Consider the following 26,322-nt stretch of genomic DNA (forward strand, 5'->3'; position numbering starts at 1 on the left):
CCATTCATTCTCAGCCCCCTGCTCCACATTCTAAGTTCTAGCTAAGAGCAAGAACCTTTACTCAGGAGATTCAGAGACTCCTGTTACCAGCGTCTTTTCCCCTTGGATTGTATCTGTAGTCTAAGGCAAAGATTCTAAAACTTATTTTTCCCTAAGACATACCTAAGAAACCAGAAGTGTGGCCTGTGCCTATCAGAAATAAGGGATCCTCGAGAGTTGGGCATTTGGCACAATATATAAATAACACCTGCAAAAGTATTACTCCACACCTTTCTCTGCCAGTGATCCTCAGAGTCATCGTGCTTGGTCTTCATTTCTTTCATCCCTCCAGTCACTCCATCTGTCCCATTGGTTCCATTCTGGATTGGTTAGGCTCTAGGCAGGCTAAGGTGCTGTAACAGAGAACGCCCACACCGTAGCTTAGAGAAGACAGAAGTGATTTCAATCTCCTGTTGTGGTCTGGGGGTGAGCGATCCCGTGCTGGCACCGACTCTGCCATCCTCCACGGAAGGCTTCCAAGATGTTAGGATTGTTGCCATTTCCCAGGCGGTGAGAAGTGGAGGCAGAGGGGGAGAGAGTTCCCAAGACCTGTGCGGTGCAGACCCCAGTTGGGCTCACAGCCCACAGGCCAAATACAATCATGCTGCCCCCTCCCACTGCAGGGAGACTGAGGAATGAAGCGCCCAGCTGGGAGCCCATGTGCCAAACACGGGGGTGCCTACTCACTGACAGGCAGAAGAAAGCCCTGGAGAAAGGTGGCAATCCCTGCCACAACTCCCCGCTGTCCCCCTTCCTCCCAGACTGTGCCGTGGCTGGGGTGGTGGGGCCCCCTGGTGGCCACAGGGCTCTGCAAGTCAGCAGTAATTGGATCCAGGGAGCCTGATTCCGAGACTTTCCTACTGAAGGGCTCACACCCTAAAAAAATCACATGACAATGTTTACTCCATTATTGTTTACTGTTGAACACGCAGAATAATCCATGACTAGATGAATTCTTCAATAAAGAATGAAACATTGATGGCATGGAACACTCGGCAGCATTTTCTTTGTGTGTGTGTGTATGTGTGTGTGTGTGTGTGTATATCTTGCTCACCACGAAACAACTGCTGGTCAGTGAAAAAAGCAGGTTCTTGAACAATGTATACGAAAAATGTCATAATATCCCACTTAGGATAAAAAATGCAATTATATCATATATTAATATGCATAATATACATGACTGTGAATGGGTAGATTTAGTTCCAGAAGGATAAACAATAAACTCAGCATTCCCACTGAAAAAGGCATGTCAGGCTGTGAGTAGATGAATGAAGGGGGGTGGGGTGAGGAGAAGGAAGAATAAAGAGCAACTTTGACTTTTTACTATATTTCTGTACTGAATTTTTTACAATGACTGCATAGTGTCTAATTAAAACATAAATGCCCTGTACATTTTCAAATTTAAAAAATTAAGTTGCCACTCAGTAGGTTCAGTATAATACTTTACATAATAATAAATGTTTGATATATAAAGAGATAAGAGAGGTCTGGAAGGATGGCATGACTCCACAAATCCCATCAGATGAGTCAGCAAGGCCCCGCCTCCTGGGAATGTCGAGGTGATGGAATTCTAAAGCACCAGCGCCAAACCCCAGGCGTGGTTTTAAACCAGGAAGAGCAAGCTGTGTGAGAGCAAATGCTGAAACCCCACTGAGCCAGCATTCCACCAACCCTCTTCCTCTTTCAGTCCCCACAGTCTCGGGAGGGAGGTACCATTTGTCCCAATTTGCAGGGGAAGAAATGGGGCACAGAGAGGTTAAGCGGCACGGTCGGTGGAGAGCAGGGTATGAAACCAGACAGTCTGGCCCCAGAGTCTGTGCCCTGAAGCCTTGGCTTTGCTCCTACAGCAGAGGTCACCCTCAGAACCGAGGAAAAATGTACCCCCCAAGCCAGCTTCAGTTGCCACCCTGACACATGACACATGACATGACACATGACTCAGGCCTCACTGCACTCAGAGACCTCAGGTCCTGGAGGCGTGTCCCACCGATTCCCCTGCCTTACAGTGGGCCTGTGACAAGGTGCAGAAGGAGAAGCCATGACTCTGACAACTCTGGAAAGGATTACACTTGCTCATAATGCAACTGCGACCTACAGTAGCCACATTCGCAGAGACAGAAAGCAGAACAGTGGCTGCGAGGGGCTGGAGGAGGAGACAATAGGGAGTTAGTGTTTAATGGTTACAGAGTCTCATTTGGGATGATGAAAAAGTTCTGCAGATCAGTTGCACAATCTGAATATACTTAAAGCCACTGAACGGTACACTTAGAAATGGTCACGATGGTAAATTTTATGTTGTGTATTTTATCCCAATTTAAAAATTTTCAAACAAACAAAATAAAATCTCCAGTCACTGTACTGGGAGATTTCCAGCTGGAGAAAGTGACCTCAGAGGGTGACTTACTCAAAATCTTGCTATAATTGTAATTCAATTAAAGTGGCTTTGAGAGCCTCCCTCGAAAAAGAAGCAATTGTGATAATTTTATTCTCACATTTATATTTTTCTTCATGTTGAGCAAGCATTGCCTTTAAAAGCTACTGTACTAGAATGTAGTCCTTTACCATATTTTTTTTTAAATAATTTTATTTATTTATTTTTTCCTCCAAAGCCCCAGTAGATAGTTGTATGTCACAGCTGCACATCCTTCTAGTTGCTGTATGTGGGACGCGGCCTCAGCGTGGCCAGACAAGCGGTGCCTCGGTGCGTGCCCGGGATCCAAGCCTGGGCCGCCAGTAGCAGAGCGCGCGCACTCAACCGCTAAGCCACGGGGCCGGCCCCATCCTTTACCATATTTAAATATTCAAAATTCATTCATATAATATTGTAGCACAGTATTCATTTAACAGAACAGAAAAATATATAAATGAAAACCTTTAAATACCCATTGAACGGACTTTACATGCCTACGTACATGTGTATGATAAGTGCTCCTCGCAATCTTCATAAATTTTCCGTTCTTTACCTCCATGATCAGGCCTCAGAACAACCTCAGGTGGGGCACACAGAGGCAGCCTTTCCACACCTTTCAGCTGACCAGTCACACAGGTGAGGCCAATTCACAGGCTTATCAGAACACCGAAGGGAACCCGGGCTAGGAAAATAACGTCTAGACAGCGTATGCAAAAGTGATGACAGCTTATCTCGGTTTCCAGTTGAGGGCCCTTACAAACCCAGTATCATGCACTGTTTTCAAAACTGGGAGTCTTGGGATATATGTCACTGGGTGAGGAGTTCAGAATCTCATCCAAGGAGGGGCCTTCATCCTCAGGAGCAATTTCAGACTCAAACATCTGCTGCAGCAAGGCATCCACGGTCCTGTATTCTAGGAGGAAGGAGAAAGAGGGGGTGGAACGGCATATGTTGGGGTTGGAGGGGAGCATCCAGCCCGGGCAGAGCTGGGCTTTCCCCAAGGATGGCCTCCAAGTCAAAGATAACGCTCTGAGCACGGTAGCCAAACACGTTTTGGAAGGAAGGATGAAAAAGTCAGGAAAGAATCATTCATTCTCCCGGTGCTGGTCCCAATGAGCTCCTCAGCCACTGAAGGCTCTGGAGACCAAGGAGAAGGTCCTCCTTGAAGGACGGAGGAGGGCCACCTTGCAGAGGCTGCATGTTCATACCACTCCTGCAATCCATGTCGTAGGCCTCAGTCTAAGTTGACTGTGGGGCGCCTCACCCAAAGCCCAAACTGACATTCAGGTTGGTTTAGGTTTACTCAGCCAATCGCTAATTCATCGAGATTTAATAAAGTAATTAAACAAATAGTTATTGAGGGCCCCCATGTCCTAGGCACATTGTGAGGCCCTGGGGAAACAATGGGGAACAAAAAAGACACGGCCCTGCACATGTGGAACTTCGAGTCTGCAAGTAAGACAGATGGTGATCGAATAGGCACTCAACAATAAATGTGCAACAGGCACGGTGGGTCATGGTGGGAAGGAAGGGAGGCTGAGATGTTGAGAGAAACCAGGCATGCAGACCACGGAGGCCATGGCTGGGGCCTTGCCTTTATCCTTAAGCAATGGGAAGCCACTGAAGGTCAGTTTGCATTCTGGAAACATCTCACTGGAGAATGGGGCCAATGAGGAGTATAGATTGCAGGAAGTTTTTGCACTGGGTTAAAACTTACTTTTTGAGGCAATTCTGAAGTACAATCCTTTCAAGGCCTTCCTTTTGTTGTCTCCATCATCCCCACTAAAGCCACCGTCCTTGGCGTCCACGTTATCAATGAGCTTCCCGTCCTGCACATCTTCCCTTCAAGGAGAAAGAGACAACACGAACAGGGTCAGGTCCCCCAGCCAAGTCCCTCACACATCCTTCCCGCCGTGGCCCCCTGTCACTGTCCAGCCACATCCAGGGCTCTCATCCAGTCAGCGAGGGTCCCCAGGACTGGCACACAGGACCAGGCCGGTGCCATGGGGTGCTCAGAGACTCAACACGATCAGGCCCCTCCCACATTCCACTTCCAAAAGCCTGTGGGTGACGTCAGGGGAAACGCGCTACTCACTCTTGGATTCCCACTCCAAGCTCTTGAATCTTCTTCTCAATAGCGGTTTCTACTTCGCTCTTTTCCAACGAGTATGCCACAAAAAACGCCTCCAAGATGAACGCTATGAAAATACTGAGAGAGGACGAGGTGGAGGGTGTTAGGTTGAGTCAGGCGCGGTCTCGGTGACCGGGAATCCCGGCTCCAAGAGCATCCCAGCCAAGCAAAAAGGCAGCAAAGAAAATGCAACACAGAGAGGAGAAAGGACAGACAAACGTCTCTCAGGGGTTGGACACAACTTCCATCCATGTGGAAAATCATTCTTCCTCGACATCCTGTTTAGACAGTGGATATTAAGAAGAAAATACGGTTGAAGGGGAAGCTTAGGGCAAACAACTGTTGGTAGACAATTCTCCATGAATGTCTCAGGTTTCCGCACAGTCTGGGTCCTCTGAGCAAAAGCAAGGAGAACAAACTGAGGAAGGTTTGTTTCTCTACGGAGACAGTGCAGGACAGTGAAGCCTAGCGATGCCTCCCTCCCCGGAGACGGTCAGGGCAGCACAGATAAAGAGTGCACCTTGCCCTCTCTGAGATCTGCTTACACTCAAGAGTGAAAATACAAGCTCTCTTTCTCTCTCCAGAGGGGAGGATGGGCAGGTCCCAGCAGCCCTATATAAGGTCAGAGTTTGCTCATGTTGGAGTCCCCTCCTGCAGAGCAGCCCCCTCCAGCTGGCCCTCCCCACGCCGCTCGGGTGGGGATCTGGGTTCAGGGAACTGACACGGAGTACTGCTCCAGCCGGAGCCTTTGCCGTGAGTAATAAACTGTCTTTGTCTCTGACCCAAGGTGTCATGCTTCTGTCAGTGTATGTACGTGACATACGCACGCAGACTAGCCTGTGAGCTTGCAAGTAGGAATCTCAGACCCTTCACCATTTCTGACTGAACACTGATGATGCTGTAGCCGAGGTGGTCAGAGCCCCCCACATGCCTCCGAGGGGAGAGGAGCAGAGAAACCCCTATAGCCTTTGCACGTTGTGGCCTCGGCCTGTCCCAGCCCTCCGGCAACCTCCGTCAGAGCCTCTCAGGGAAGCATTTCTCTCTTTTCCCACTACGTACTCCATTCGGGCTGTGGGGGACAAGCAGGTCTGATCAGAGCCACCTGCAGGGTTTCCTCTCCCTCACTCCCTCTCCCGGGACATTCGTGGGACATTCTTCATACAAAGTCAGCAGCGTGGTGGGGGACCAAAGCAGCTCGGATGTGACAAGGAAGGCACTGGTGCAGGGGGTCACCCCAAGAACTGTGGGCCCAGGCTCCGAGAGGAGTATGGCCACCAGAAAACATCTCAGGCAGAGAACCCCACAGGTCAAGGGACTCCAATTCAGGTCCCATGTGGACGCCGGGAGCTAGAATCAGAGATTCGTAAGCTGGAAGGAGAGCCCCTTTGAGTGATGAGACGTCACAGCAGCTTTCAAAGAGTGACTGAGTGCTCCCCGGGAAGAAGGTCAAGCCAGACTGGAACCAATGAAGGGAATTTACCAGGGGGCGCATTTCCCTTCTACCTGTGTAAGGACTGGTATGCAGCAGAGCTGGACAACAAGGGGACTGACTCATGGGTTCTAATGAGTCCCAGCTGTCGGACAGATTTATAAGCAGAGGGTGGACAGCAATTCACAGGGATGTTCTAAAGGTGACTCATCCCAGAGGCGAAGGGAAGGGAGACTGGCCAGGACCCCAGAGGCCTTCTGACCCAAACGACGTATGAGGCTATGAGATGTGTATTATACTGATGTGCACGGCGCTGGCAGACACTGTGACGAACACAAAGGTGAACAACAGTAAGACCCCTCCCTTCCAGGGCCTTAGCATCCCCCAGGGGAGATGCGACCCACCCACCACGCACACAGGGCAGAGCAAAGGGGCAGGAAGGTGCAAGTGGTTGTACGTCTGAGAGGGGAGAGCTGGACTTGCCGATGCGGCAGGAGCAAACTCACTTTACAATGAGGATGACGACCACGATGTGGAACCCGATGAAGTACAACTTTGCCGCCTGGTGAGTCACGAGGGCAAAGCCGCCTGCAACGAGTAGGAAGCTAAGGAACCAAACTTTCGAGAAACTTGGCGGGCGCCCTGAGCTCAGGGACGCCAAGACGTAATCCTCCTCCCAGAAGTTACTCTCAGCGTCCCCCTGCCCGCCCCAGGGAGCAGGAGCCCCTCTGGGAGCCACACGCCTCCCGAGAAAGGATATCGTGCCACTGGTTCACCACCGTGAGCTCCATCAGCACGACGAACGCTGAGGCGAGGTCGTTGAAGTTGTTCTTACAGTACCTGCTCCGGGCAAAGGCCGAGTCCTTCAGGGCTGGGTTCCCACACACCGGGGCATCAGGGGTGGTGAAATTCGGGTCGAAGAACCGGACTTTGCCATGGAACACTTCCATCCCAATGATAGCAAACACGTAGTAGACCACCTAGGATGGCGGCACAGGTCACCAGTGGGCACTTGGAGCTGCAGAGTCATGGGGCAAGGAGTGCGCAAGAGACACGGGCACTGCGCACACTGGTCAGCCCTGTGCCAAGGGCCCAGCAGAAAGGGTGGCTACTCTTACTCCGGGGATGGCTGCCCTCCCAACCAAGAGTGCCACAGCGTCAGGAAGAGAGTGGGGAGGGGTCGGCCAATCGGCCATTCTGCTGGAGAAGCCTGAGCTGTCCATGGAGGGACCGAGGACATGGCCAGCTGGGCCACACCTTGACCTCTCCCGGGCTCCATTTACAACACCAAAAATGAAGCCGCTAGCAAGTTAGTGGGTTAAATACTCAATAAATAATAGTTAGTCCTCTAGGGAAAAAAACAATAAAATTGGATATTTACTTTTTTTTTAATATCAAAATAAATTCCAAAGGTACCAAAGGGTTAAATGTAAAAAACAAACCATGAAAGAACCACAAAAAGTAATTGAGTAGAAAAAGGCCTTACTAAGCATGAAATAAAACCCAGACACTATAACACAAGATTGACAAATATGACTATATAATTAATTTAAACTTTTATACAGCTCAAAAAAGACAACAAAAAGCATTTATGTAGGGAAAAAAAAAAACAAGTGACAGATAAGGAAAAATAATTACTCTGTAAACAACTTACCAAGGGCCTATTTCCTTAACAGGCAAAACACTTCTACAAATAATATAAAAAATAAAACTAACAGAAGAATGAACCACAAACATGAGTGGGCTCTTTATGGAAACATAAGCATAAGTGGCCAAAAAAACATGGAAAAGACACTCAGTCTCATGAATAACTAAAGAAATACATGTCAAAATAACACAGGGCCATTTTCTCACCCATCAGATTGGAAAGTATGGGAATGTTTAGTAAACCCCAGTTGTGAGGGGTGCAGAGGAACAGACGCTGTCACACACTGTTGTTGGATTATATGGGAAGCACACCTTTTGGAAGGCAACTTGCCACCATCTATCCAAATTGTGAACACATTTACCTTTTGACCTAGCAGTTCTGCTCCTAACAATGTACCCAATAGATACAGTCACAGAAGCACATAAAGATACATATACAAGAATGGTCTTCAGCACATCATTTGTGATGCAAAAAGGTAGAAGCACCCAGTGGTTTGTCAGTAAAGGGGCTGGTCAGACGTGTTCTGGAGTCTTCCCTGGGTGAGACACTTGATATCAGAGCAGAGCTCACATGGATGAATGTGTCCTCCAGGACATACGACAAAGATATTAAAAAAAAGTTGTGCAACATTTTGTACAAATCATACCATTTGACACAACAATAAACTGGATACGTACATGCCTGGATATGATATACTTGTTGTATGCATACAAATATTTAGGAAGAGTAACAAGACATTCTTAATAATGGTTGCCTCTGGGAAACAGGCATGTGCGGGATGGGAACGGGTAGCTTGCCGTCTACCCTTCATTCTTCTGTACTAATTGAATTTTTGACCATTATAACAGAAAAGAAAAATAAGTCCCCCATAGCAGAGTGTCCACCAATATTCTAGCTCCCTCATCCATAGTGCGGGATCACCCCTGAGCAGGAGGCCCCAGGCCCCTTGCAGCCTTGTGTGGCTACATTCTTACCACTGGGGACCTCAAGGAGCAGGTGGGCTTTCTCTGTGAGCAGAATAAAGAAGGATCTGAACCCTGGGGGGCAGAGCCTCCAGCAGGAAGGAGCCTACATCCCCCAGATGTAGCTAGAATCCCACCTGGACTGTGGGTGGGAAAGAAACTACGATGGGGTTAACCCACTGAAGTTCTGGTGTTGATTACAGCAGCCAGTGTCCCTTCAAGGACACGTGCCCAATATTTCTAGACACTTGATGTTTCTAAAAATGGCTACTAGAAACCAATGTATCTCATTTACTTAATCTCTCTCTCTTTCCCTCTCCTAAAATAAGGCTTCCTACAAGTTGCCAGGAGTGAGCATCTTACTGCTTATTTCACATAGAACAGCAGCGAGAGCAGCCACTCACCAGGACAAGGCCGCCAAATGTCAGCATGGTGGGGCCGATGTTAATTAAGGTGGTCACGATAACCCGGAACCTAGGGTAAAACAAAGTCTCGTAAGCAAGGCCACGGAAGATGTGAAGCCGACACCTCGCGAGCATGTTTAGTTTAATACCCTCCCCCGTCCTGGATCTGTTCTTTAAACGCTCTCAGGAATTTGCCTGTACAGTTTTGTCAGAATCAGTCCATCTACCAAGCTGAGGGGGGAGTATTTCCTTGGGAGCAAAGCAAGGCAGGTTTACAGACGCACGCAAGGTGCTCGCAGAGAATTTCGCTAATAAGACACGGGGGGGCAGTGAAGACACGCAGCCTCATCTGCTTTTCTCCCCCCACCTTTTTCTCCACCCAAATCCAGCCTGTTGTAAGGCTGACCTGGAGGTTTAGGTTGACAACTGAACACTTTCTGGGGGAGCAGGCCAGTCCTGGCCTATAGAAAACAGTGTGGGGTTTATCTGGGCTTTAGGGTCAGATTCCTGGGTTTGCGTCCTAGTTCTGCCTCTTTCTAGCTGTGCACCATTGGAAGAGTTACTCAACCTCTCTGAGCTTCACTGTCATCGCCTGTGAACTAGGGATAATAAAAGCCCCTCTATCAAGGGTTGTGGAAGATTTAACAAGACAACGGTTAGCACACTCAATAAGTGTTAGCTGCCATCAGCACCACCGTTATCCAGTCGCCAGGCCCCATGCACAGTTGAGGGATCAGGTCATAGGGATGAAAGTGAGGACAGAACCCTGCCCTCAGGGAGCTGCCTTGTGAATGCTCTTCACCATCTTGACGGCCTTCCTGCCCTTCCCCACTGCCCCCAGAGAACCCAGGTCTTCTACACAAGCTGCATGACAGGCTCACAGTTGGGCGTGCTTCTAGTTCCCAGGCAGGCTGGTTTCCACCAGGCCCCAACGTGGCTTTATCTTTACCTCTGAATGCTGACAATGACCCGTAAGAGCCGGAGTATTCGCAATATCAAGACGATATCCAGTATCTGCTGACTGTTGTATTTTCTTGCTGCAAAGAGAACACAAGCATCTAACATCCCATGTTCTGAGCGCCTCTGGCTTGTCCCTTTCATTCCTTGAGGCCTGAGACTCTGTGGGTACCGGGGAAAGTGGCAGCTTCACTTCAAGAACAGAACGACGGCCCTGAGCAATGAGGGAGCGAGTGCTGCCTCACATCACTAACCCCCCCAGCAAATCACAGCCCAGCGGCGAGTGTGGAACCTGAGCGTTCCCTCCGGCCCCTGGAGCTAAGGCACCGTGAGTGTAGGAGTAGACTAAATAATCCCTCTGCCATCTACAGGAAGGGGTGTGCATGGTTGTGTGGTGTGTGCGGTGAAGTCGGAGGAAGGTAAAAAGAAGAGGGCGGTGAGCAGGGGATGATGCAGAGGTCCTGCTATGGCTGGACCCTGGGCGGAGGCCGTGCTGGGCAGAGGGTCAAAGGTGTGGATGTTGGCCTCGAGACCAAAAGCGGTTTGGGAGAGGGGTGACCAGGTGAGTAGCTGGTGTGATGGACACCTTCATATGAATCTCTAACATACAGCACAAGCAAAGCTACCAGCCCTCTCCAGAACATACAACTTTGTTACGGATTCTCTTGTGCCCCCACTACCTCGCCCCGAACACCAGGGTGGTGCACGGGGGATCACCAGAGACTACTGATTGAACACACGACCCTGGGAGTTGGAGAAGCTGAGAGCCAGTGACACTGACCTGACTGAATGGTGGTGTTGGCCACAGTGGCCACCAGGGCTGCGATGATGATCAGCACATCAAACCTAACAGTGCAGAAGCAAAGTCAGGGAAGAATCTAAGCAAAGGCCTCGCAAGCTCAGGATACAACAGATTCTGAGAAAACTTCAAGTCCAATATCTTATGCAAAGCAACAATCCAGCCATAAAACTGATTTCCATCATTTTGAGGACAGTGGATATGAAGCGAGAAACACTAGGTTTGAACAATCCAATGATCATTCACTGGCTGCTCCACTGAGCCATCAAAAGGAATCTGCAGGAATCAGCTCATTCATATCGCTTTGTCTTCCAAAGTAACTATATTCTTGTAAGAATACTTTGACACATTTTCAGAATACATAGTATAATCTTTCTTGGTATTAATTTTACTAAATGCATTGTTACTTTGTAATTAAAGAGGAAACTCATTACACCATTACTTTTCTTTCTGACAATGGTGCAAAGGGACAACAAAACACTGGACACCGCTCACCAGGCCTGCTTTGGCCACATGCACATCCTAGCCAGTTTCCTGGCACTGAGAGCAGTGATCACAGAGATGCGACCCCGCCAAGCTGTGTGCCACTTAAGTCAGGCCTGCACCTTGTATCTTTGTGTCCTGCAAGGCCTGGCATGCGGTGGCACTCAAGATGGACGGGCTGGTCTGCAGCATGAAGGTGATGGTTCAACACCAGGGGGTACGTAGTCTGGACAAGAGAAGGCCACAGGGAGACACATCCAGCCCTGGAAAGGCTTTGCTAACAGTCCTCACTGTCCAGCTATGCAGGCCAAGCGTTCTGATAACAAGACCAGGGAGCGGCGGGGGGAGCTATGGAAGGAATTGCCTCATTGGGTATGACATTCAAAGATCCTTTCCAAATCCAAGACGCCATGATCTGTGATTCTAATTTTAGCTAGAGTCAGTGTAAGGTGACACCATGAATAACAGCTTTCACTGAACCAGATGTTCCCCCGCCCCCGAGGTTTCATTATAAGATGCCTCAAAACAAGGCAGATGGAGCTTGGAAAACTACAATCATATTTCGAAAATTGTGACAGGAAGCCCCTTCTCTTTGCCCACGGCCTCTTCCCCCTACCCGGAACAGACATGCTTACCAGTTCCAGAACTGCCTTCTTCCAAAATAGGCTCTGGGCTCATACGTGTACAGTTTCAGGAGAATCTCAATAATGTAGAGAGAAAGGAAAAGCCATTCTGCATAGGCAATGAAGGGGTTTCTCTCATCCAGAGCAATGAATATGGCATTGATTAGAATGATGATGTCATAAACCCAGACAAAAGCCCTGGCATGAGGGAAAAAAGAAGAAATCCTGTCATCACGCATTTCAGTGAAAGGAGCATGCTCAGAGCCCTACCAAGGCTGCTTTATTTCCCAGCAATGTGACAAATATGAGATACCCTCCACCCCACACCTGCCAATAACACACCCACACCCACACACACACGCTCTTCATGTAAGGAAAGGCTCCAGCACAGCCAGGCCCTAAAATTCACCTCCTTCCCACTGATGTTGGTGCAGCCCTTCCCACCAAGGAGAAAATGAAGACAGAGGGAGGGGGGCGGATAGAGGCGTGGCTTTCCCAGGTTCCCCTCTGGGGGCACAGTCCCTGGATCAGATAAAAGCTTAGGCAGAACTTGGGGGCAAGGAGAAGGGTTGGGGTTTAGCATGAGATCATTACATCTCTACTACTTAGCAAATTAACATCCTTAACTAAGAAGGCTTCTGAAAACCTCTTTACTCCTAATGTACACAAGCCTTCTAGGGGACTGGCATGTCCATCTTCCTCACGAAGTTTGGGGTGAAAATCGGTGGAAAACTATGATAGCTGGGCTCTGACTCAACTTTTCAATTACAGAGCAAGCTGCCCTGCTCAGGTGCCTGCCCCTTGTGCTCCACAGAATCCTGGGTACGCCCTGGGCGTGGCCAGGGGAAGACAGGGGAGCGGCTCCTACCCACTGTTCTCCATGAAGCACAGACTCTAGGGTCCAGCCCTGGAGGTCACATATGGACACGCAAACATCCACCGCATGAAACACATCAGCAGTACAATGTTGGGATTAAGAACGGAGCCCTCTGCATAAAGAACTTTGATAAATATAAAACATGGGCAGCTAAAAGGGATATTTACCTACATCATAGGCTGAGCTACTTTCAAGGACTTCTGAACCATTCACTTTCGTGAAACATTAAATTCAAAGAAAGCAAGAAGATGAGTCTCTGATGATAGGGGTATTCCAGGACACATATATTAAAAATAAGACCTCCAACCAGGATAAATGACTCTTTCTGAAGTCCATCTACTTGAAAATAAAATAACTAACTGGTCTTCTTAAGAGTCATTCCAGTAACTCTAACTCACGAGTTCTTAAATATACTTTATAGAGTCAAAGTGCCATACTTGACATCAACTTCCTATTGACTCTGATGGGGCTGGAACCACCTGAATTCAGAGACTGAACAGCTTCCCAGGCTCAGCACATCTATTCTGCGGCCCTTGAGCATTTTAGGAAACATTACAGAAGGAAGCATAATCTAGAAGGCTAGGATCAAACAGATCACGTCCAGAAGCCTTTCCATGCCTCCCCGAGAAACCAAAATCAGTGAGCAGGGGGCTGATTTACAACTTCAATGATGAAACATATTCCGTCCAGACAGCATTAACGGATTCCTCTATTTTGAAAGCAACTTGAGAGAAAATTGGCCCTATCTCACTTGCCTGTGCCGAACCATCTTCTGGACCCAGAGGCTTGCCGACGACTGGTACACCCGGGGCACCCAGGCTTCCAACGGGTGTCTCTTGATGTTGACGGCGATCACCCGGATATTGAGGAGGTCAGCCAAGCGTAGAAAGTTCATTTTGTCTGCAATGAAAAAACGACCCCAAAACACATGGCCACGATGACACTAAGGTCCAAAGAGTGAAGGCAAGTCAGCACAGACTCTTGGATCTGCATTTCACGGTGAAGATCTGAAGCCTCAAAGGGTGAAGGTCCAAGGCCAAGGAGCCAGAGAGTGGCAGAGCTTCAGGCCTGTCCTCACGCAGACCCTCAGCCAACCCAAGGCAGCCAACCCAAACATGTGATTTTGCTAGTTCACAGATGCCTCTCTCTCACTCCCTGCCTTCCACCCTGCCTTCCTCCTCACATGGGCCATCACTGCTTTCAGTGTCTGCCTGACCTTCACTTTCCCACTTCCCCTTCCTCTCCACAAAGGCTCCAAGGTAGGTATAATCCATTCCCTGCCCACCGTCCCTCTCTGCCCCTTCACAGGACTCACTCAAACCCACAGCCTCCACAACAAGTTGGCCCACCTCCCCGGGCCAAAGTACGGTGGACACTTTCTTGATCAGCCTGGACCCACCCAGCGGCTGTGTCAGTGCTCTCCAGACCCACTGAATGTCCAGGGCCAGCAGGCTCTTCTCCACCACCCCATGCACCTCTCCCCGACCAGGCAGGTCGGTTGCTGACCACGAGTCAACTGGTGATCATGAACTCAATGATCATGAACGTGAAAGCTGTTTATGCATGAACTTCCTGTAATTATGTATAACTTAAAGAAATATCACATCAATGGATAAAATCAGCATATGCAAAGAGCGTGGCTGCTTCTCTGAAAACTAAGTTGAATGCTTTGGAAAACTTAAGGCAAGCTGCTGCAATAAATTGCAGGTACAGATCAGGTATAGCTGAGACAACCGTCAGAGACTAGGGCAGGGAGTTAAGTCCTAGAGGACTTCTCATTTAGTGGGTCTGGCAGATGTCCAGGTCTCCATTTCAGTTTTCAGAAGTAAATGACAAATCATGATCCTACAGGTGCCGCCATAGTGTGGTTTATACACGAAAGATGTGGAACTACCATCAACTGACACCAGGAAAAGAAAAAGCCTCAGTCCTGCCAGAAGTGTGGCCTCATCTGAGTGAGGAGCCTGAATCAGACAAAGCCTTGAGTGACATTAAACATTCATGCAGCTATTTTCCCTAAGAGTTGTATGGTCCCAAGAACATGAGTCCATCAAGTTGTATGAAAAACACACTTAGCTATCTTAGGATATCTAAGTTCCTGGGTCTTCAGTGTCACAAGGAAAATATACATACATGTCTTAGTAGCCAAAGACATGTAACACCCACTCAGGTGGAAATGCTGCCTCGGAGAATTGGGTGACGTGATAACTTGGATCCAGGGAACTGGGTTACGTGAGCTCCACCATTAGCGGTTAGGGAGACACTGACATGACAACCACAAATAGGGTTCAGAGTGACATACTGACAGGAATCCAGCCAAAACCTCAGTCATTAAATAACCTTGGCCAACAGGGAATCCATCAGTCTCACTGGGTTCACATCTTATACTCCAGAAGAGTCAGTAGAAAGGACAAAGAGAATCAAAGCCATAGTAATTTTGTGTTAAGAAGGAATTTGTACCCATCTGATATTTTATGTTGGAAATCAGGAGTCGGCAAACTTTTTCTGTAAAGGGCCAGGCAGTAGGTATGTTAGGCTTTCTAGGCCACATAGTCTCCACTTCAACTACCCAATTCAGCCGTTACAGCACGAAAGGAGCCATAAACAATACATAAATGAACGAGCATGGCTATGTTCCAATAAAACTTTATTTACAAAAACAGCTAGTGGGCCATATTTCGCCTGTGGGCCATAGTTGGCCAACTTTTGTTGTAGATACATTACTTACTCCATATTCTCTTTGTTAATAATTCTATTCAGCCATTTTCTTTCCATATTTGTATGTTTTGTGTTTCTCAGTTTAACAGTAGATTTAAGTTTTAACACTTTTGGTACTAACAGAATTCCAGTGTGTAGCCTTGGAAACCACAAATAACTGCTGATCAAGGGGGAAAGTGACAATGTTCACAGAAGTATTGCTATCCCCTGCCTGTAGAGATTGGAGACCATTGTGAAGCATGTAATTCCGTTCAGCTTTCTGTTTTTACAAGTGTCTTTGAAAGTGTTAGTTGAACAAAGGAGTCTTTTGAACATTCAGACATCAGAAATCACTGCTATATCCTATGAAATATAACCTGTCATCCCTAAAAGCCGACAAATCAGATTGGCTGTCTTCCTTAAAGGTGTGATTGCCCTGGTAACAATATTTAAACTGACACTGCTGTTTGGTAAAAGGTAAAGTACTGGGCAGACTGTGAAGCCATAGCTCACTGGTACTTTCTTCTTGCCACGTTTATAGAGCTCTAATAAAATCTGTGACTCCAATGGATTCCTTTTTTCAAACTAGATGAGATTTGGTCTCATTTAATTTACAAATAGAATCATGACTCAGGTGACAAAACTGAGCAGGTCTCAGGCCAAGGACCCAGACTCCTTGCTGACTCCAGTCATGAGGCAGCAAATAGAGGTCAGGGCGCTGTGGGTGTGTCTCAGGGGCGTCTCCCCACCTCTTTCACTCCCTCTAACCTGCTTGGAAGGTCATGAGCCACTTTTGCTGAATGTCCACAGAGCCATTAGAAAGTAAGTGAACTATAGTCATGCTTCGCTTAACAACGGGGACACATTCTGAGAAATGTGTCGTTAGATGATTTTGTCATTGTGTGAACATCACAGAGTCTACTTACACAAACCTAGATGGTATAGCCTACTACATACCTAGGCTCTATGGTACTAATCTTATGGGACTACTGTCATGCATGCAGTTCATGGTTAACCGAAACATTGTTATGCGGTGCATGACTGTGCGTATGTGTGAGGTTTGTCAGTGTGTTGTCATCTTACGGCCTTGTAGCCTTAGACCATGTGGAGTCATATTGGCTTGAGTGGGAAAGTCTGCAGCAGATGAACTAGAACCATTGAAGTCCTGTCCTCTCAGAGTCAATGTTCAAGTTTGAGATTTTGATAAACTGAGAATATTAATATGACTCGAGGTTTCGAAGATTAGTTGTGTGGCAGGTGGGGGAGGGTAAACTATGCATAGAAGAGAGCTCTAGAAAGGGCAACAATCTATGGGCAGAACCAGCAAAACAGGAGTTGAGGGCTGAATTGGGCCCCCTCAAAATTCACACGTTGACGTCTTAACCCCTAGGACCTCAGAGTGTGACTCTATTTGGAGATGGGGCCTCTAAAGAGGTAATTAAGTTACAATGAGGTCATTAGGGTGGACACTAATCCAATACGACTGGTGTCTTTATAGGAAGAGGAGGTTAGGACACAGACACGTACAGAGGGAAGACGATGTGAAGACACAGGCAGAAGACAACCATCTACAGGCCAAGGAGAGAGGCCTACCCGGCCAACACCTTGATTCCAGACTTCAAGCCTCCAGAACAGTGAGGGAATAAACTTCTGTTGTTTAAGCCCCTCAGTGTGTGGTACCCTGTTATGGCAGCCCTAGCACACTAATGCAACAGGGAACGATTTCACAACAAATTGTTAATTTAAATGATTTAAGTGAACACTCTGCATTCCTTACGTTCTGAGTAGAGATTTAAAGATTCTCCCGGGCTGGCCCCGTGGCTTAGTGGTTAAGTGCACATGCTCTGCTGCTGGCGGCCCGGGTTCAGATCCCAGGCGCGCACCGACGCACCGCTTGTCCGGCCATGCTGAGGCCACGTCCCACATACAGCAACTAGAAGGATGTGCAACTATGACATACAACTATCCACTGGGGCTTTGGGGGAAAAATAAATAAATAAATAAAATTATTAAAAAAAAAAAGATTTAAATAAAATAAAATAAAGATTCTCCCAAAATGAAGAAATCAAGGAAAAATTCTTTATCCTTCAAAAGTGCTATCCTTCAAAAAAAAATTAAATAAATAAACCAAGCAAACATAACAAACAAAAATACTCACGAGGGTAGAGAAAATAAGGAATTTCAAGCTCAATGATCACCTTTTTTTATTTTAACAAAATCTGTGGCAAACTCTTAGCCTGCACAAATGTACTAAAAATGCTAAAGAGAGCCAGTCCTGGTGGTCTAGTTCTTAAGATTTGACACTTTCACCACCGAGACCCGGGTTTGTTTCCCCGTCATGGAACCACACCACCTGTCTGTCAGTTTTCATGCTGTGGCAGCGGCTCACATAGGCAACGAAACTAACAACTAGGATACACAACTACGAACTGAAGCTTTAAAAAAAATGCTGAAGAAATTAAGTGTTATGTGAACTAGGTCTTAAAATGATTTTCTCCTTGACACGAGTGTCTTCCAGATAAAACTTTGAATTAACAAGTTGATTTATAAAGCCTGGCCCCCAAGGCCGGAGTCAAGATGACGGCGTAAGCAGACTCTGAACTCACCTCCTCCCGTGGACACAGCCAATTTACAACTACTCGTGGAAAAATTACCCGAGACAGAACTGAAAACTGGATGAGAGGAACTCCTGCAACAACGGACAATCCTAACTGAGGTAGAAGAGGCAGAGACTCCCTTCTGGAGAGAAAAACGCCGCCCTCACAAGCCGCCAGCTTCACGGCCGCCGGGAGCAGCTCACAGGTACGCAGCCTCCCTGGAGGCGCGGGGCCCTGAGCCGGGAGCGCCCCCGCTGTGGGCACTTTGTGGACCCAGCACAATCGAGACCAGCGGCATAATATCTGACTTTGCCTGCTACTAAAACATTGGGGAGTACCCCCAGAAAACCCGGTTCACAAAGAAACTAAAAACGGCTCTTAAAGGGCCTGCGCGCAAACTCACCCGTTTCAGAAAGCAACCAAAAATCACCAGAAAGAAAGGTGCACAGTGCTGTGGTGAAAAGAGACTCACCTAATAGGCCCTGAGTGCATCTCGGTGAGGGGTGAGACCTCTCCAGGGACTGGGACATTGGCAGCGGCCATTGTGGCCTGGTGTGGGCGTGCTGACACAGACGCCATTGGAGTTCTCCCTGGGGCCTGCTAGCCCAGGTCTGCCCCATCCACTAGAGCACCCATTTAATCCAGCTCAGCCAGGGCAGGCAGCCCACCCTAGAGACTGGCCCCACCCAACAACAAGCCCTCAGGCAACTTGTGGGCCTGCATAGATTGGTGACTGGATTCTCTGCAGCCTGGCAACTGGGCCGACTTCAGCAGGGCAGGGTGTGCACAAGGAGCGGGTGGAGAGTGTGGGGTGGTGGCGGAGTGTGTGGGGCTCCCGCCGTGGAGAGACTGGGTCCGCTTGGGGAGGTCGGGGCGCTCACACGAGGCAGGACTGTGTTGACTGTGTGTGTGGACCTGTGGGCGGCAGGGCTTCTCAGCTGCAGAAGACTTGTGCTTCTCAAAGACCCACATAGGAGGTTTGCTCCACCTTCCAAAACCTGAAACAATTGGGTGCTCCTGTGCCTGAGGCCAGCCCCACCCAGCTGCAATCCTCAGAGAGCTGACAAGAGACCTAATAGGCTAGAGGCTTACAGCAATTGTAAGACCCTGAGCCTAACAACCTGCTACGCTGGGGGCCTACTCACTTAAAGAAATACTGCAACACAGATGTGGTATTAGAACTTGCAGCCAACTGTGCTGGGGCTCCCCACACCTGATAAAGAGACTGAAGGGCCCACAACAACTACAAGCAGCTGAGCATTACAACAGCTGGCCAGGAGCATAACTCCGCCTCCCTGGGCACCTACAAGGAGAGCAAACAGGCCACAACAGAAGGACACACGTAGCCCACATAGGGGTAACCCCTGGAACATTGAGAACTGAGGGAAGCACACTGCAGGCCCCCTAAGGCATCACTTACATAAGGTCACCTATCCAAGAGCAGGAGATGTAGCTGACCTACCTAATACGTAGACACAAGCACCTAGAAAGAGGCAAAATGAGGAGGCAAAAGAATACATTCCAAGTAAGGGAACAGGACAAAACCCCAGAAAAGGAACTAAGTGAAACAGAAATGAGCAACCTACCCGACAGAGAGTTCAAACTAAGAGTGTTAAGGATGCTCACTGATCTGGGGAGAAGAATAGATGAACTCAGTGAGAATGTCAACAACGAAATGGAAGATATAAAAAAGAACCAATCAGAAATGAAGAATACAATACTGGAAATGAAAAATTCACTAGAGGGACTCAAAAACAGAGTAGAGGATACAGAAGAATGGATCTGTGAGCTGGACGAAAGACTAGAAGAAATTAACCAAGGTGAACAGGTAAAGAGAAAAGAATTAAAAAGACTGAGGACAGTCTAAGGGACCTCTGGGACAACATCAAGTGCACTAACATCCGTGTTATAGGTGTCCCAGAAGGAGAAGAGCGAGACAAAGGGGCAGAGAATCTATTTCAAGAAATAATAGATGAAAACTTCCCTAACCTAAGGAAGGAAACAGACATCCAGGTACAGGAAGCACAGAGAGCCCCAAACAAGATAAACCCAAAGAGGCCCACACCAAGACACATCATAATCAAAATGTCCAGAATTAAAGATAAAGAGAGAATCCTAAAAGCCGCAAGAGAATGTCAAGTTACATACAAAGGAAACCCCATAAGGCTATCAGCTGACTTCTCAGCAGAAACCTTACAGGCTAGAAGAGAATGGCACGGTATATTTAAAGTGCTAAAAGGAAAAAACTTACAGCCAAGAATACTCTACCCTGCAAGGTTATCATTCAAAATGGAAGGAGAGATCAAAATTTTCCCAGACAAGCAAAAATTAAAGGAGTTTGTCACCAAGAAACCAGTGCTACAAGAAACGTTAAAGGGACTGATTTAAGGGGAAAAGAGAAGACCACAAGTAGGAAAAATTATCTATCTCCATGATAAGAATGTAATGAATACAAATGCACAAAAAAGAGGTTAGATACGATATCAAAAACATAAAAGGAGGGAGGAGGGTAGTTAAAGAGTACAGCTTTCAGACAGAGGTCAAACTAAAGTGACCATCAATTCTGTATAGAAGAAGAAAGGAACAGAGAAGGACTACTAAAACACTGAGGAAAAAAAAAAAGTTTAAAAAGGGCAGTAAGTACATACTTATCAATAGCTACTTTAAATGTCAATGGATTAAATGCTCCAATTAAAAGGCATAGGGTGGCTGACTTGATAAAAAAACTAGACCCATATATATGCTGCATACAAGAGACACGCTTCAGACCTAAAGACACTCACAAACTGAAAGTGAAGGGATGGAAAAAGATACTCCACGCAAATGGCAATGAAAAGAAAGCTGGGGTAGCAGTACTCATATCAGACAAAACAGACTTTAAAACAAAAACTGTAAAAAGAGACAAAGAAGGGCATTACATAATGATCAAGGGAACAATCCAACAAGAGGATATAACACTTGTAAATATCTACGCACCCAACGTAGGTGCACCTAAATATATAAAGCAATTATTAACAGACATAAAAACAGAAATAGACAGTAACACAATAATAGTAGGGGACTTTAACACTCCACTTACACCAACGGATAGATCATCCAAACAGAAGATCAATAAGGAAACATTGGCCTTAAACGACACACTAGAACAGATGGACCTAGTAGATATATACAGAGCATTCCATCCAAAAACCGAAGAATGCACGTTCTTTTCAAATGCACATGGAACATTCTCCAGGATTGATCACATATTAGGCCACAAAACAAGTTTCCATAAATTTAAGAAGATTGAAATAATACCAAGCATCTTTTCTGACCACAACGGTATGAAACTAGAAATCAACTATAGGAAGAAAATCAGAAAAGCCACAAATACGTGGAGATTAAACAAAATGCTACTGAACGACGACTGGGTCAACGAAGAAATCAAAGAAGAAATCAAAAAATACCTGGAGACAAATGAAAATGAAAATACGACAGGCCAGAATTTATGGGATACAGCAAAAGCGGTTCTAAGAGGGAAGTTTATAGCAATTCAGGCCTATCTCAACAAACAAGAAAAATCTCAAATAAACCATCTAACAATGCACCTAAAGGAACTGGAAAAAGAAGAACAAACAAAGCCCAAAATCAGTAGAAGAAGGGAAATAATAAAAATCAGAGCAGAAATAAATGAAATAGAGACCAAAAAAACAATAGAAAAAATTAATAAAACCAAGAGCTGGTTCTTTGAAAAGATCAACAAAATTGACAAACCTTTAGATAGACTCACCAAGAAAAAAAGAGAGAAGGCACAAATAAGTAAAATCAGAAATGAAAGAGGAGAGGTTACAACAGACACCTCGGAAATACAAAAGATTATAAGAGAATACTGTGAAAAGCTATATGCCAACCAATTTGACAATCTGGAAGAAATGGATAAATTCTTAGAATCATACTACCTTCCAAAACTGGATCAAGAAGAAGTAGAGAATTTGAATAGACCAATCACCAGTAAGGAGATCAAAACAGTAATCACAAACCTCCCCAAAGATAAAAGTCCAGGACCAGACGGCTTCCCTGGTGAATTCTACCAAACATTCAAAGAAGACTTAATACCTATCCTTCTCAAACTCTTCCAAAAAATTGAGGAGGTGGGGAAGCTCCCTAACTCATTCTACGAAGCTGACATCACCCTGATACCAAAACCAGACAAGGACAACACAAAAAAAGAAAATTACAGGCCAATATCACTGATGAACATCGATGCAAAAATCCTCAACAAAATACTAGCAAATCGCATACAACAATACATTAAAAAGATTATACACCATGATCAAGTGAGATTTATTCCAGGTATGCAGGGATGGTTTAACATTCGCAAATCAATCAACGTAATACACCACATTAATAAAATGAAGAATAAAAATCACATGATCATCTCAATAGATGCAGAGAAAGCATTTGACAAGATACAGCATCCATATATGATAAAAACTCTGAATAAAATGGGTATAGAAGGAAGGTACCTCAACATAATAAAGACCATATATGAGAAACCCACAGCTAATATCATCCTCAATGGTGAAAAACTGAAAGCTATCCCTCTAAGAACAGGAACCAGACAAGGATGCCCACTGTCACCACTCCTATTTAACATAGTACTGCAAGTCCTAGCCAGAGCAATCAGGCAAGAGAAAGAAATAAAAGGGATCCATATTGGAAAGGAAGAAGTGAAACTGTCACTATTTGCAGATGACATGGTTTTATATATAGAAAACCCCAAAGAATCCACCAGAAAACTTTTAGAAGTAATAAACGAATATGGTAAAGTTGCAGGATACAAAATCAACATACAAAAATCAGTTGCATTTCTGTACACTAACAACAAAGTAGCAGAAAGAGAAATTAAGAATACCATCCCATTTACAATTGCAACAAAAAGAATAAAACACCTAGGAATAAACTTAACCAAAGAGGTGAAAGATCTGTACACCGAAAACTATAAAACATTTCTGAAAGAAATTGAAGAAGACACAAAGAAATGGAAAGATATTCCGTGCTCTTGGATTGGAAGAATTAACATAGTTAAGATGTCCATACTTCCTAAAGCCATCTATAGATTCAATGCAATCCCTAACAAAGTTCCAACAACATTTTTCACAGAAATAGAACAAAGAATCCTAAAATTTACATGGAACAACAAAAGACCGTGAATACCTAAAGGAATCCTGAGAAAAAAGAACAAAGCTGGAGGTATCACACTCCCTGATTTCAAAATATACTACAAAGCTATAGTAACCAAAACAGCGTGGTACTGGCACAAAAACAGACACAGATCAATGGAATAGAATCAAAAGCCCAGAAATAAGCCCACACATCTATGGACAGCTAATCTTTGACAAAGGAGCCAAGAACATACAATGGGGAAAAGAAAGTCTCTTCAACAAATGGTCTTGGGAAAACTGGATAGCCACATGGAAAAAAATGAAAGTAGACCCTTACCTTACACCATACACAAAAATTAACTCCAAATGGATTAAAGACTTGAATGTAAGACCTGAAACTGTGAAACTTCTAGAAGAAAACATAGGCAGTATGCTCTTCGACATCGGTCTTAGCAACATCTTTTCAAACACCATGTCTGACCGGGCAAGAGAAACAGTAGAAAAAATAAACAAATGGGACTACACCAAACTAAAAAGCTTCTGCACAGCAAAGGAAACCATCAACAAAACGAAAAGACAACCTAACAATTGGGAGAAGATATTTGCAAACCATACATCCGATAAGGGCTTAATCTCCAAAATATATAAAAAACTCATGCATCTCACCAACAAAAAAACTACCAACCCAATTAAAAAATGGGCAAAAGACCTCAACAGACATTTCTCCAAAGAAGATATACAGATGGCCAACAGACACATGAAAAGATGTTCAAAATCACTAACTATCAGGGAAATGCAAATCAAAACTACAATGAGATATCACCTCACACCCGTCAGAATGGCTATAATTAACAAGACAGGAAACAGCATGTGTTGGAGAGGATGTGGAGAGAAGGGAACTCTCATACACTGCTGGTGGGAGTACAAACTGGTGCAGCCACTATGGAAAACAGTATGGAGAGTCCTCAAAAAATTAAGGATAGAACTACCATATGATCCAGCTATTCCACTGTTGGATATTTACCCAAAGAACTTGAAAACACCAATTTGTAAAGGTACATGCACCCCTGTGTTCATTGCAGCGTTATTCACAATAGCCAAGACTTGGAAGCAACCTAAGTGCCCATCAAGGGACGAATGGATGAAGAAGATGTGGTATATACACACAATGGAATACTACTCAGCCATAAGAAACGATGAAATCCAGCCATTTGTGACAACATGGATGGACACTGAGGGTATTATGCAAAGTGAAATAAGTCAGAGGGAGAAGGTCAAATACTGTATGATTTCCTTCATTAAGTAGTAGATAATAACAACAATAAACAAACACATAGAGAGAGAGATTGGATTGGTGGTTACCAGAGGGGATAAGGGGAGGGAGGAGGGTGAAAGGGATAATTCGGTACATGTGTGTGGTGATGGGTTGTAATTAGTATTTTGGTGGTGAACATGATGTAATCTATGCAGAAATAGAAGTATAATAATGTACACCTGAAATTTTTACAATGTTATAAACCAATGTTACTGCAATAAACAAAAAATTAAAAAATAAATAAATAAATAAAATTAAAATAAATAAATAAATAAAATAAAATTTTATCAATTTAAAAAAATAAAAAATAAAAAATAAAGCCTGGCCCCCTACAAGTGTAAAATATGTAAAACAATGAAATATTAATTTAAATAGTATTTCTGTACTTTAATTTCTTAAGGAAATCAAATGGAAACTAGGGAATTCTACTTTGTTTAGTGTTCTTAGTGTCTCTATCTAGATTAAAAAATAAAGAAAAGATATTCAAATTAACAATTGGCCAGCAATTAGTAGTTGCAAAAAGGCCATTAGGGAAAAAAAAAAACAAGCCTTCATTTTTTTTCAGTAAATAGATACATTTTAAAGATCTGGTTACAAATTTAAAATATAAAGACTTTTGACTAAAATTTAAAACGTAATAAAATTACTTCATAAATCAAATTAAAATAATTTAAAATTTTAATCTAAATTTATTTAATGCTCCCAATAAAGGAAAACTAATAAATTAAGTTGTTTTGTGACTTAAGGTTTAAAATGTATCTTTGTGTCTTTTTCCCGACTTTATCTAATATAAATACAAACTGCAAATATGACAGTGCACGCAAATTTTTTTTTTCTCTGAAGAGACTAACACGGCAGGAACTTCTCACATTCCTCCCCCTTATCTGATGGGTCATTTGGTATCATGATCTCAGCGAACATTTAGGTGCCCACAACCTAAACATGGGCTAGAAGCATGCAGCATGATTTAAATTGTGTTGTAATTTAAAAACTCGGATCTTTATCAATGGCTTGTGTAAATCCCACACGATATTGTAAATCAAAGCCCCTACAGACTTACCCAGTTAAACTACATAGTACATACAGCATTTAGAGTTTTATACTTCTCTCACAAATCCTTAGTGTCAACAGTGAGTCAACTACCTATGGTTTCTCAAATGTATTTTCTAAAGTTACTAATTGAGATTGGGGCATTGCACTAATGAATACTGAGATAAATAGCCAATAACCTGTATTTACCTAAAGACTTCCCAAGAAATTAAAATGCTATGTCTCTGTGTATAAATATATTTGTCCTTCACGATACTCAAATTAAAATATTATATAACAATTGTCTTACATCATGCTATAAAATTTATTTTGTTAAAAACTAGAGTTGTTATCCTATACAACTGAACAGTATTGTAAGAGCCGCCCTATTTGTCAGCTTAGAACATGGGAGAAGCTGTCAAGTCAAAGAAAGCAGTTCGTCCTCCCACTTGGGAAACAACTGTCAACAGTTAGACTGACCTTATAAACAAGCAAACATTGTTCATACAAGTATGTCCTGGTGACCATGTGTATCTGTTCTGGATGAGCAGGAGATAACCCACGTGTAAAGGCCTCACTCACCATGTCTAACAGGCAAGGACTCCTAAAAGCCCCCATCCTTGGTTCGGAACATCTCACCTTTTAATAGCAATCCAGGAATTCACTTTACAGAAGGAATCTCAAAGAAAGTTTGTAAAACCCTAAAGATTCATCAGTGTCTTCAGAGTCCCAAACACCTAGCAGCAGCAGAGGTACTAACTCATCAAAGGAGAATTCT

General features: G+C 44.9%; 1 protein-coding gene across 1 annotated transcript in view; it reads right to left on the reverse strand.

Annotated features, from left to right (window-relative positions):
• Nucleotides 1–1,094: 1,094 nt before the first annotated feature.
• The window catches only part of LOC101393572 (two pore channel protein 2-like), a 45,900-nt gene continuing 20,672 nt past the window's right edge, over nucleotides 1,095–26,322 (reverse strand). The window contains exons 10-19 of the mRNA XM_087426122.1: nucleotides 13,518–13,662; nucleotides 11,898–12,083; nucleotides 10,762–10,826; nucleotides 9,973–10,060; nucleotides 9,024–9,093; nucleotides 6,700–6,989; nucleotides 6,516–6,632; nucleotides 4,545–4,658; nucleotides 4,167–4,291; nucleotides 1,095–3,362 (exon numbers count right to left, since the gene is read on the reverse strand). Coding sequence (XP_087282248.1) covers nucleotides 3,217–3,362; nucleotides 4,167–4,291; nucleotides 4,545–4,658; nucleotides 6,516–6,632; nucleotides 6,700–6,989; nucleotides 9,024–9,093; nucleotides 9,973–10,060; nucleotides 10,762–10,826; nucleotides 11,898–12,083; nucleotides 13,518–13,662 — 1,346 coding nt within the window. The 3' untranslated portion in view covers nucleotides 1,095–3,216. The remainder of the gene's footprint in view (nucleotides 3,363–4,166; nucleotides 4,292–4,544; nucleotides 4,659–6,515; nucleotides 6,633–6,699; nucleotides 6,990–9,023; nucleotides 9,094–9,972; nucleotides 10,061–10,761; nucleotides 10,827–11,897; nucleotides 12,084–13,517; nucleotides 13,663–26,322) is intronic.

The sequence above is a fragment of the Ceratotherium simum genome, chromosome 40, assembly GCF_057802395.1.
Source record: "Ceratotherium simum simum isolate JZ-2026a chromosome 40, ASM5780239v1, whole genome shotgun sequence".
Lineage (NCBI taxonomy): Eukaryota > Metazoa > Chordata > Mammalia > Perissodactyla > Rhinocerotidae > Ceratotherium > Ceratotherium simum.